Source organism: Xiphophorus couchianus, chromosome 18, assembly GCF_001444195.1.
Source record: "Xiphophorus couchianus chromosome 18, X_couchianus-1.0, whole genome shotgun sequence".
Classification (NCBI taxonomy): domain Eukaryota; kingdom Metazoa; phylum Chordata; class Actinopteri; order Cyprinodontiformes; family Poeciliidae; genus Xiphophorus; species Xiphophorus couchianus.
Window position 1 is genome coordinate 10497469 of NC_040245.1, and position 13696 is coordinate 10511164.

At 39.3% G+C, this 13696-nt stretch overlaps 1 protein-coding gene across 1 annotated transcript in view; it reads right to left on the minus strand.

Moving 5' to 3' along the window:
- Positions 1-13696, minus strand: part of lrrc75a (leucine rich repeat containing 75A) — a 48360-nt gene that overhangs the window by 12319 nt on the left and 22345 nt on the right. The window contains exon 3 of the mRNA XM_027998961.1: positions 12245-12357. Within this exon, the coding sequence (XP_027854762.1) occupies positions 12245-12357 (113 nt within the window). The remainder of the gene's footprint in view (positions 1-12244; positions 12358-13696) is intronic.

Consider the following 13696-nt stretch of genomic DNA (forward strand, 5'->3'; position numbering starts at 1 on the left):
GTATTGCATCTGTAAATATTGGTTATCAGCCATTACTGCAATATCAACATCGGAATCGATATTGGTCAAAATCCCTAGTGGAGATAGATAGTAGGATGATTCCAGGAGGTTATTCTCCTGAGAAATCATGTCTTTCTACACCACTGAAATGGAAAGCAGATATGCTAGGGTGTAATGGGAGTGTAAGGGAAAAAACATGTAAGTATATGTAATAGGTAATGAAGTGTTTTTAAAAAAACACCTTGAGGCAGATGATGCTGCCCCTGACAGTCTGGGCAAGTGATCTCCAACTACATCCCACAGCAGCCCTGGAGGGACGCGCACCAACCCCAGTCCAAGCAGACCATTTCCTCCTCCACGCTAAGTGAAAGTGTGCTAATTAGTTGACACAGCTGGTGCGGTGATGCCCTCGGCTCTCTGTTACTCCAAGATTGAAAACACTGATCTAATCGTTCCAGTCCATAATACCACCTCCCATGTTCAGCAGCCCCTCCTCTTCCACTCTGAGTTCACAGGACCACCAGAAAGTAAAATTACACACACTTAAACCCAAAGGCAATCTTTTAAGCGCTGCATGCAGTCTGATGTGCTATCAGCATGGAGGGATTTTTCTCCTATGGCTTCATGGGTTGCTTTCCCATGGTTTAGAGCCCCATAGCCTGCATGTCACAGCTCATACAGCTTCCAGAGGTGCTCTCTTCTCATCGATTTGAAGCAATAAACAAGAGCAGACATGAGTCGCAGAATGGAAATAAAAAACAGATGAGAAGCTAAAGGAAGTCATGATGTATTTGGCTTCAGACCAGAATCCCACGCCATGGAATGTGACACACTCCTCCCAGCTTCAAACGAGGGTCATCCACCCTCTGTCTCAACAACACCCGGCGATACGGTGGAAGGGAGGATGATTCTCCACTACGAATCTCATTCTGGGTTCATTCCTGGAAAATAAAAGTATAGATTAAATCTGCAGTATGTAACTTTTATAGTAATAAAAAAGTTTTTTACATATTTGTTGAAACCGTCACCATGGTATGCCAGTTTGCTGTTAGACGGATCATCTGTGAAATGATCAATCTCCTCCACCTCCTTCCTGAGCTATCAATGCCATTTGAAGAAATGCACCGCTCCCAACAATAAACAACCAATCAGAGCCAAGAGGCGGGTCTTAGTGCTGTCAATGAATCTCTTGTACTTGCTGCTCAATGGGCTAATGGTGGAGAAACAACTCATCGTTCTGGGAAAACCGTTTATCTGCCATCATCAGCATAGCAGAGAGCAAAGGGGCAAGGGAGAGTAGACCAGCGCCACACAGAGGATGACTGACAACTCTAAGACCCGCCTCCTTGCTCTGATTGGTTGTTAGCACCAGAAGTGCTGGGAGAAAGCAGAGGAGCTTGACTTTTTCACTGATTATCCATCTCATACCATACTGTCATGACATAGTGACAGTATCAACAAATATGTAAAAAATAAAATTTTTTTTTATGAAAGTTGCATACTGCAGTTTTAAGTAATGGTGAGGCTTGATTAAAATTTTTAATCAAGTTGATTGCATGGGGTGTAATTAATCACAATTAATTCAAATTTTAATTTAAACTCTTATGTTGACAAAATAAGCAGCATTTTTAATTCATGACCCCTTTTTGATGCTAAATTATTAAATGATTAGACATATGAGCTCTACAAACAGAGATAATGTTGGCATTAGCGTTGGGGACATCTGTGCTGCTGTAACATGTTTTGCATTGAAATTTAATAGCGCCGGGGATAGGTTGCCTCCTTTTAGCACAACTTGCACTCAACATTAGTTCTTTTTTAACAGTCTCATCAGACTGTTTTTTGAAGCAAAAATTAACTGAACAACACCCAACTGGACTTATTTAACTGAAGTCAAGCTAGCTCAGTTGGAAAAAACTCAAGTTATCTCAGTGGCACTACAGTTCAGTATCTGTGTATGTGCATAACGTCAGTCTGTTGTTGCTTTTCTGTTGTTCTGGTATAATGAGGAATCTAAAATAAATGACCAGAAATCTGTTAGAAACCTGGCAGAATCAGAGCAACATCTTGGACCCTGTGCAGCTCTGATTATTACAGTGACATTATAATAACTTGTGACTCAGCAGCTACTCCTCCTCTTGTCCCCACACTACGGAAACAGTTAGGTAACAAGGCGGATGTCATTACTAACATTTCATACTGTTCTTGGAATATACTTTTGAAATGGTTCATCTTAACCACCAACAAGAAAAAATCTGTAACATTTTCTCCTAAAGTATGATGAAGCATAGTGTATTTCCACAACAATTCCTAATACACAATTGTTTTGATCACTTCTCAACGGCCTGGAACTGCCCACTTGTTTCCTGAAAAAGACTCATAAACGAATTCATGCCTGACGTATTTCAATAAAGCTGTGGAGGCAGAATATGCATTTATGATGTTAGGATATTGCTTTATCCGAAGTTTACACCATCTACACACCTCTTTAACTTGTTTTCTCAATTAACTGTGTGCTTTTGTTACCTGGGAGGACACAGAAAGGTGAGGGAGGCGGAAGAAATTATCTTTAAACTTCCGTACAATAAGATTCACAAAGATAGTGTAGAGGCTATGTACAAGTAAGGTTTGTGTACATTTCCATGTAATTTCAAGAGACATCACCGACTGCAATGTAATTACCTTGTTCAGCTTTATCAAATCATTTACCATCAGGAACTACTTCTATGCACAGTCTGATTTAATCCAATCATTGCAGCATGTCATTACACTGAATTACACTCAATTTCAACCAGAGGCAAAGTGAAAGACAAATCTGATGCTTAAGTCTTTTTGTAATCTGGGTGAGAATACTCCAACAATATTCTTCACTGTTGCTTTGTTTGAACCTTCATATTGCCTAAATCAGAAACTGATGCCGCCTCATTGATTTCATCCTTCATTCTTACATCTTCATTTAAGGTACCAGGACAAGATATTTCATTCACATTCAAACATATTTTTTTCTGTATAGTTAACAAAGGTAGCATGCTACTTTTCTTGCAGAATGTTCATTTTTTACACGTTATTGTCTGATTTTGGATTTAAAGAAATAGTCTTTAGAGATTTGAGATATTAGTATATGAGATTTCTGTGACATCTGAGCTGTTTATGCTAATCTGAGAATTATTACTCAGCATTTTCTGACTCAAACACTTACATGTCAATGTTTATGCAGTTTTTGTTTATTTTGTGCATATAGATAAGTATTTATGTATGTATTTATATTAAATAAAAACCTTGATTACTGGCCTACCCAGTAATCAGGCTCTGCTTTGGTTTCTAGGTGATGGGCTGGGCTCTGCTTTGGTTGCTAGGTAACGGGGCAGTGCCTACCGATTATGATGTCCAGGAGAAGTGAATGTTGCAAATCAATGACTCTCGAACTAATATGTGCTGAATTTTCTTAGAAACCTTTTAAGCTACCTTGAATAATTAATCGAGTTTAATGCACTGCTGCTCTGTTTATGTCTGATTGAATTGAAATGATTGTTTTCTAAAGTGCCGTGAGATGACATCTGTTGTCTCACGGCATATAAATAAAACTGAATTGAATTTAACTTAATTTTTGAAAATGCTTGTTCTTTCAGACACCAAAAACCATGAACTTAATGCTAAAAAATGTCTGTGTTACTTTTTAAAGTGTTGTGTATTTTCCAAGTTTTCTTCAATTGTTATAAAATTGCTATACATATCAAATATGACTTAAAAGAAATTCAATATTGCAATATAAAGCCTTGATATTAGTATTTTGTCTCTTTAAAACTCCTGAAAGAATCCAGGTATGTGTTAGATGAGGCAATAACAATATGACATGATGTAAAGCTAAAAAGAGGCTTTACATCATAATAAAGCCTGATATCATAATAGACACCAAGTGTCCAAACCCAAATGGAAATACAAACACATACAAAAAGTGATTTTTCCCTATAGGAAAATTCCATTGAAATACAAAACTTTCTTTTATTATCAAATCCATATTTGGAAAAGAGCCACTTCACAAATGTCTGTTGTTGACATTGAAGTTTGTGGTTGCAGCATGTCAAATTGAGAAAAATTTCAAGGGGAGTGAATACTTTTTCAAACCATTGTGACCATTCGCTTGACTGGAGAGACACCCAGTGAGCTAGCTTTGGGGTTTGTATAATCCCATATTCTAGTTAAGAACTGATTACTTTATCTTCCCCAAGCAGCTGCGTTTGAGTTGTTATCACATCTTGACAAACAGGACTCCATGTGTTTGTCCACAGCAAAACCTCAGATGTTATATTCCAACATCTCGATAGAAAGAAGAAAACTGACCAGAACACTTTGCTTTCTTTCATTCATTCCTTGGATGGTGGATTTGTTTTCTGAGAGCAAAAGATGTACAAAGTGTCCTTTTGTGCATCTGCCAGCAGTGGGTCTCAGTGGGTAAGCCCATTATTCACACAGCTTCCAGGGGTCACTGGGAATAAATATGAGTCACAGACAGATGACAGAGCTGCACTGTGCAGGAGGAACGGACATGGAACTAGCTAAGCATCAGGTCTTTCTTATCTGATTGTAGCGTGCTTATGCACTGATATGGAGCCATGCCACTGCGCTCGCTGTGCGGCTGCATGTCACGGCACAGCGGCGGGCTTTACATGCCACATACCGAGAGGAAAGGTTACATCTAAATGCCTTTATTCAACAATAATACTTCATATGTCTTGCTGGATAATGGAGAATGATCTTCTGAACTGGTGTGGTATGCTAAGCAGAAGAGAGTGGGCAGCTCAGAGTTTTTGCAGTATTTGAGCTGTAACATGAGCTCCATCTGGACACAAATTAAAATAATTCAGAGCTATTTTTTCCTAAGAGAGCAGATCATTCAAATTTATCAAAAGAATATTCCTCCTAAAAATTGCACTGGGTCTTGTTCTTTCTCCACCACTCAAGGCTTTGCTGGCGGCTCTGTTAAAAGCCAGTGTATTTTTAGAAAATGGATGTTTGATTGTTTCCCGTGTCCTCGTCTTTATGGCATGAACACACCAAGCCGTGTGCAGCTCAGTGAGGACGAACCGAAGTGTACAATTTGGCACCTTGTATAAAAGGGCAGAAAGAATGACTCACAGGATGAGTCAGAGGAGCGAGCAAGGAAGAGAGAGATGAGATTAGGATTAAAATGGGAAAAGAAAGTGAATCCCAGTGCTTTCAAAGACTCTGCGACTCAAGATTAATTTTTAGCTTTCACTGGCTGTGGACTGTAAATTATAACCTGGATTAGAACAGAATTAACAGCCGAGAGTGAGCAGCTTGAGAATATCAGTGACCAGCGTGGTGAGAGGATTTCATTGATCTCAGTGAGCTCTCGAACATTTATTAGAGACTAAAACGCATTTTAAACTGCCTCATCTGGACTTTTTATGTACTACATACATGCTCAGCGGATATACAGTAAATGAGCCAAATTTATCTCCTGTGGTGTCTAATGGAAACAAGCCATGCAGGTGCAGATTCTTTCTGAAGTGATGAAGTCCAAAATCAGTATTTTAATCACTGCACTGATTGCACCACTCAGGAATTTTTCTCATTAAAAATCTCAGTTATTGAAACAGGTATATCACTTTTTTACTCTTTTTTAAATGTTTACTGCACAGGTGGACAACATGATTTTGCTCATCTAAATTACATTTTAAATTAGCAATAAGTATCTTTAGGAAATATAGCTTTATTTAAGGAGACAAACACTTCCTTGAAAAAGGAAGTGTTTAAAAAAACAATACAAAAAATGTTTTTTAAAATGTTTGGAAAAAGTCGTTCTCAGATGATGAGATTTCACCTGAACTTGTAGTGCACTGTCAGTTGTTTTTAGCCCTTCATGAACCGATTCGCTCAAACTACAATTTTCTTTGGCAAAGTAGCAGGGACATTGCAAGTAAAAAGTTACATAAAGCCAAGCAGCTCCATTTTGCCATTACTGGAATGAACACGTTGTCCATTGCAGTCAAATAAAATAACATTGTCCTTTCCAGCAGTCATTGTACAGCGGTTAAACCAGCAGACCAGATGTGCTCGAACTTGGGCTGCTACATGGGTTGTTGCTAGGTGACGGGCTGGGTTCGACTGGGGTTGCTAGGCAATGGGACAGTGCCTGTCAATTGTGACTTAAGCCCCACTCCCTGGAACCCCGAGAGCCGTGGTTCCAATCGGGCCGGCCAGACCGGGCTAGTTTGAAGTTAGCTGCTGATTGGTGGGACAAAGATCAGATCTCTGGGTCAGAGGAGCTCTAGACTTTCTCCGTGGCTGTCATTTCAATATGCTGCATCAATAAATTCCCGTCATAATCTATTCTTACCCTACACTGGGATTACAATAGCCTCTTCAACCAAAGACTTTAATGGTAAATGTAAATAACATTTCTCCAATTGAACAGATCAGAAGTCAGCAAGGCTGTGAATGAGGGGATTTCCACATCTGGCATCGCTCCAGCCAGGAAATCCTGCCTACTGCAGCAGTAGTTCCATAGGCCGCGAGTGCAGCTCAAAGACGACATTCAGATGAGAATTTTTTTTTCCGTTAAATGTAAAGTTGAGGTAAAAGTTTCTCTTTGTTTCCTCGCTCATGAGCGCATATAGAAAAAATGGGAGACCCAAGAAGAAAACTGTTCTGCGGTCGCTGGGGAGATCACCTGATAAGCTTTAGCAATAATTCGATTTGCGTGACGTATCCAGCTCAGTGCAAAACGACCAGGGCCATAACACCAATAGGACTGGGTCGAACGGAGCCGGGCTGGTCTAGGCAGTGCAAAAAAGGCTTTAATTATCAGGAGTTTTTTTGAAATTACTCATTTTCCAGACACCAAAAAACATTAGATTATTACCAAAAAGTGTCTTTTTGGATGTTTTTTTTGCTTGTTTTAGTGCTTAGACTGTTTCTAGTAGTAGTACAGACCCAAATGGAAGTATAAAAACTCACAAAAAGACAATTGTGGGTAAAAGGTCCCTTTTAAAACATTTTTCATGGGTATTTCTCAAAGAATGTGAAATGTTAGATGTTCAAACAAATCTGTCAACATTTCCAAAGCTGTTTGGAAATGAGCAAACAGCTTAAAATCTTAACCTGCCATCAGTCTCGCTCTCTCTCAGCCTGAATAAATCATACATCTCCACATGTGAAAAATAAGTTCCCTTTAAATAATAGGATTGCATTTGTGTCTTTCTTTTTGTGTAAAACTTCACAGATACATAAAATAGCAAGCCATTTCTGTTTAGTTTTTCACCAAATGATGAAATCATGTTAACACATCAACAAATCCAGCAAACTCCAGGGCATGAAGCACCTTGCAGCAGTCAAAGAGTAGAGAGTGTTTACTGCAGTTTGAGATCGCCTGTGTTACTACAGGACCTTTTCAAAGCGTCCGCTGGCCCGGCATGCTTTGATCCATGGCTGGAACAAAGCAAGCAGAGCTGGAGTGGGAAAGGATACGACACGGCAAATCGATGGCCTCCTGCAGGCAGGAAAATGGGTTAGAAACTGGCAATGATGCATTTCCAATAATTCTGTCTGACACCGTTCTCTGCCAAACCATAGATCCTGCAAGGTCTTTTTATTGTACTCTAAAAAGCTGATATATTTATGATAAATGTTGCAATATATTATTTAATTGCTGCTTTAGATTAAACAAAATCATTAATTAACCTCTTGTTTACTTTTCAGGTCTCCATTTCTCTTATGCAGGGAAAATCTTTGATGGTAAACAAAGATCCAATATCCTCCCAGACTGGTTCTGTCTGATAGTGAGGAAACACAGAAAAAGTGGGAAAGGCTCAGACAGGCTGAGTCAACATTTAACTTCTCCCTCTGCTGGCAGCCAGAGCTCAGGCGGGAGGGCGACCAGAAATCTGGTCGGCGAAGCAGCGACTGCCACCAAGTCGGTGGGCGGCAGCCAGACAGCAAAAAGATCCAAGAGGAGAGAGAGGAAGAGAGCAAGAAGAAAGGTGTGGGACTATCTGACGTAACAGCGCTCTGTGTGCTCATGTAATAGTGGTTTCCATGGCAAACAATGTTATAGTCGGACAAAACCTTAGAGAGACCTCATTATTTGGCAACATCATGAAAGCTAAACGAGCTAGTTGGAAAAAGAGACACAGAGTTGCAAGACCCAGGAGGGACACACCGAGACAGACTCCGGTCCAGGCCAAACGGTCAGCAGTCAGACTCTGTTTACATGCTGTTTATTCAGTCAGAGAACATTGAAGGGAATGAAGCTTCTTGGTGTTCGGTCCCTACAGACCTGCAGCTGCTGCTGCTGAGTTCACTGCAGACAATGTGAACTTGTGCAGCCCTGCAGGTGCTTTATGCTACTGTTGACACGTGGAATCCATTTTAATTTCTCTTTTACACTTGCAATGGTGATGTGAAGTCAAAAGGGCAAGTCTATGACTATTATATCTTATTAATTAGGCCTGCAACTAACAATTAGTTTATTTTTTGTTCTATGTAGAACGTATTTACACACAGAAGGTTTTTCATCTTGATATAGATGAATATATATATATATATATATATATATATCCTGTATAGTTTTGGCATAATTACTGCTCTGAATATGTTGTTCTTTCAGCAAATGCCCTTTTTGAGTCTGCATACTCCAGTTCATGATTAATCGATTACTAAATTAGTTGACAATTGTTTAAATAATCGATTAATCACAATTAATCATTTCAGCCTAAATGCATTCTGTTTCATAGTGCTATGCTGCAGAACAGCATGAATTCATTTTATCTCTCTGCCTTACCATTCAAAATCACCAGCAACAAATAAATCAATGGTGATAGATCTGCAGCTGGTGATTTTAAATTGTTAGTTGCTGTGCAGGATAATCGAATGTCACGTTAGGGCTTATTTAATGAGACACAGAAGTTGTTTCAATTATATAATAATACATATGTAATATAATCTAATAAAATTACTTTTAAAATATGATTTTGAAAAATATTTGCTAAAAAAAATAATACTTATATTTCCAATTTTACTCAGATATTCACATATTATTATGTAGCAGGAATATAATTCAAAGCCAGACCTAAGACTTCTGGTTTTAAAGTTGTTTATTTTTTAACTATTTATTTTTCACCTCACAGAAGCAAGTAAATGCTCTTTGTCTGATTCCCAGGGAGGATCACCAGCACTTGTTTTTTCCTCAGACAAAAATATATCGGCCCTTCTTACAGTTTAGTCATTTCCTTTTCTTGTTTATGTTTTTTTTTTATCTATGCTCTCACACAAGCTGAGTTGTGGCATCTGATTTTGACAGGCTGAGGCCCAGTGGATTTCATATTCAGAAGAAATTACCACAAGTTTGCAAGAGATTATACAGTTGCTTCAGAAAACATGAAGACATGTCTTTTTTTGTACATTTTACCTTGATTAGATTGTTATACAAGGTAAAACACATACTTATTTTGTTAGTTTATCTCAGTCTTTGCTTTGACTCTTTATCCTGATAAAATAATCTGTTTGTTCTCATTAATCTTGATGTGAACCTTCTGCTGTCTTCCGCTTTTTTTCTTTTCAAGAGCAGGGGTTCTTCTGCTTGACTTTAGAAAAGAGTCTGGAGCAATAACTTTGCCAACAATCAAAACAGATGTCTCTTTTAGCCAACCTGTGTTTGTCGACTCAGGTAAAAGTTTCAGTAAAAATAGAAATGTGATTCACACAGGAAACACTCATGATCAACAGATACGCAGGCAAACTGCTGCTGGAATGATAACTGGGTGAGAAACGAGATTAATATGGATTTTAAAATGCATGACTAAATCCAGTAAATTGGAGCCCTGAACCCAAAGTGCATTTCTCATCACTTTAAGCGACTCTGGGATATAATTAGTCAGGAAATGTTTGTTTTGCAGGAGAGGAAGGTGTTAATGGTGCGTGTGCTCCGTTCCAACAGAGGAGCCAATATAATATCTCCCTGCGAGTCTCAGAGTAAATGGGGTTCGTCTTTCCTCCGTTTAATCAGTCTGGCTGGACTTCCTGACAGCCGCAAGCGACGACGGCAACGCTGCATTGATTAAATCCCTTCCACCGGAGCGGAACCACTTCACTCATTTTAAGTTTCATCTTTTGGTCTCATTTTATTCCAACAAACTGTGAGTCACTGCTTTAATGGCATCACCAGGAGCCCACTTGCATTGACTGTGAAGCCACTGACACACACTCTAAAACACACACAGCAGGGGTCCAGTCTTACGGCCGGCACTGAATTGTTATTTCTCTGCTTCGACACTCCAGCATCGGGGTGCAAACGCCTTTAGAGAGGAGGTGACACCTGTTGTTTATGTTCAAAGCAGGAGGAGAAGACATTTTTATTTCCGACTGATCCTGTGAGGGGGAATTTGCTCTCCAAGCATCTCGCTACAAAGTTTTTTCTCTACCGTCTGCTCCCAGCAGGACATATTTCATGGCCAGCCTCTGTGTTTCGGAGCTGGATTTAGACCGTGCTGCAGCACACAGGGACAATTCGATACTGAGTATGAAATCACTCTGTACAATGCATGGGCCCGTTTCAGGCTTAAAGGCTAAACTCGCTAGAGTTAGTAGCCAGGTTTCCATCCAAGGGAATTTTGAGCAAACTTTTAAAATGTTACAGTAAACACAACGTGTTTCTATCACCTGGGTGAAGTTCGTCCCCCCACCTTCTTCAAATCAAACAAAATTGGTGCTGGTTTGTGCAGCAAAAAATTTCATTTGTGCCGCTGTCATTTTACAAATATTAAGAAATGTTTCCAGAGGTCATGAAAGGTGAACCAGCCCTCGTACCGATCTTCTTCAAATCAGACAAAATTGGTGTCAAATGTTTGTGCTGGTTTGAGCAGCAAATTTTTTTGTTTGTGCCGCTGTTTGTCTGATTTGAAGAAGGTGGAGGAGGCTGGATGCATTAACTCTTTATCACGAAAGTCAAAAACCTCCTCTAGCAAGCCTACAAAAGTTTTTGCAAAATTGAGAATGTTTTTCAAATCTTTACCATTTCCATCAAAAAATATTGATGAAAGAAAGGTTACCTCAGTGATTTTTATCAATTTTTTCTAGAAATATTTTATGTAGATGCCTATTAGCTATGTTGGTCACCTGCAACTTTGCAGCAGGACCGTTGGACCTAAGGAGGCTGGCACTGAGACGTTTTTAGACCAAATATTGTAGAAATAAACTAAGGTAAGAACCCTAAATCGGTAAGAACCGGCTTATCAGCAAAAAAAAAAAAACGTTAATTTGGGGATTAGATACTCTTTAAGGAACATTTTGTGGAGGTCGTTATAATTATTCTTAGTGAATGTTTCAGGTATTCACAGATTTTAGATATTCGGAGTCACCTGGGGTCCACTGTGTTTTACTCCAGTGATCTTGTGACCTGGAGCAAATAAGAAAAATTGAACAACACAAGCAGTTATATAATGTCAAGTCTGAGCTGCTCTTCAGATGGGCACTCGGAGCACACCTGAGAGGATTTCATGAAACAGGCTCAAGAAGATTGCTTTCAATCTGAAATCTGTTACTAAGTACCTATTGGATTTGGGGAAATATGGCATCAAAGCCAAGACTGAGGAGAAACATTGTTCTGAGAGTGAGAGTGTTTGCTCAGCACTGAATAATATTTAATGTTGAGCACAGCTCTGAGTCTTTAAATAAACCTCCACCTCGTGCAGAGCTGAGCTGGAGAAGCAGGTGGATTAGTTTGTTGCTCTTGATACCTTATTTGCATATTGTGCATCCCAGCTGTGTATAAATTAAAATTCAGTCAGGATAGCTGCCCTCCTTCGACTGCGGCCTTTGAAAATGAGTGTTCTCTGCATAATGCAGGTGTGAGGAGAAGGAGCTGGCTGCTGAAATGCAAAGTGAACAGAAATCACAGCTGTGCCTCACAGTTAAAACTTGGTTTATGGCAAATCTAGACAAAAAACCCCACAAATTAAACCCCCTTCAGTGTAGCATCCTGAGAGAAGAAAGTTGCATAATTTAAAAAAAGAACAAGACTCAGAAAGGAGGACTGATTTAAACTCCAACTGAGTGTATGACCGAGAAGAAACAAAGAGACGTGAGCAGATTTTTCCACGGCTTCCAAAGGGGCAACAGATGATGACACACTGCTGACATACTGACATGCTAGCCAAAATAGCGACACATGGCACTCCATGAGTACACCCCATATCCCTCAACAGACACCCACACACCAACTCACCAGGCCTGAGGCTTCCTCTTGAGCAGTCCCTGTCTTCTCCACTGGGAGTGGGGGCTGAGATGGTACGTCAGCTGACGACAAACCTTCTCCATCGCCCCGAGAGAGTCTCCTTCCTGTTACACACACAGACAAGAAACGCACAGCAATCAGCCCAAAGGCAGCGGGCGGCCAGGAAATGAGGGAAAATCACAGGTGCTCAAACAGATCTACTGTCATTTGTTGTTTTTTCACATACATCTCATTTCTGTAACTCTGACCTGGTTAGGTGGGTAGCCATAGCGATGATCACGCCTACTAAGAAGAAGGCGCATGGCAGCAGTGGGAGAAAACATTACTTTGCATCGATTGAAACATGAACGAAGTGATCGTATTGTTTACAGAAAGAAGAATTTCTTGAAATATATGTGAAAAATTAAAGAAAAGTTAGAGGCGTATTATATTTACATTTCAGCCGAAGTTCAACCGAGATCTTTCCTCTAAAACTTTTAGGACTGATTTGAGTTGAAGCTGCAGAGAAACCACACACTCAGCTCCGTAAACGAGACTGTTTCTTGTTTCTTTTTGACAGCAAGCAAGAAAATCTTATTTTTTTGTTTGTTTTTGTCTTTTTAATGGTTTCACATATTATAAACATGTGGAACCTCCATCTATTTTTGTTCATTCACAAGCACAGACCAGTCCCAGTGAAACTCATAGATGTTTGAAACCCCAGTTCAGCAGTTTCTGAGAAATAAGTGACCATTTAAATCCACCTTTTTTATCATTCTGGTGGATGAAATGTAACTTCAGCAAAATCTTTATTGTGTCTAGATAGTTAAATTCACAAAGTTGCTGCTGTTTGATTGCCCGAGTTGTTTACTTGTTAAAAACGAATTAATTGTTTTTAACATAAATTGAAATAATTTCCCTGCTGGGATGAATAAAGTAATTCTATAAATGTCTGGCAAGTATTTATTAGAGCTTCACAATATCTCTCTAAGCAACATGAATATGAAAAATATATTTTTGCCTTATAACAAAGTATTGCGTTGTGGACGTTTTCAATTGGAACTCCATTAATCTTGACAGGCAGGATAATTAAAAAAAAAAATCTGAATTTTTTCAGTATTTGCCAACATACAGGATGCTTTAGGACGGTCCTTTCTTTCTCTGGCATAGCATCATGATACGCCTTGTTGGAGGTTATTTAGTCCCTTTAAATTGTGCTAATTTGGTTGTTTGACCTGCATGTTTTCAGTTTGCACTAAAGAAATTGGGCTTACAAATAAAGTCTGTTTTTTCACATTTTTGCTTGCCATAAGAGATTATTTGAGAGGTGTCACGTCGCACAAAAGATTGTCACAGAATGAGAGCAGTGAAGTGTTACAGCAGCAAATAAGGGGAAGAGAGCCACTGGAGCAAAGAATTAGTCAACGTACCTTCAGTCAACTTATTATTGTCGATATGGGAAAC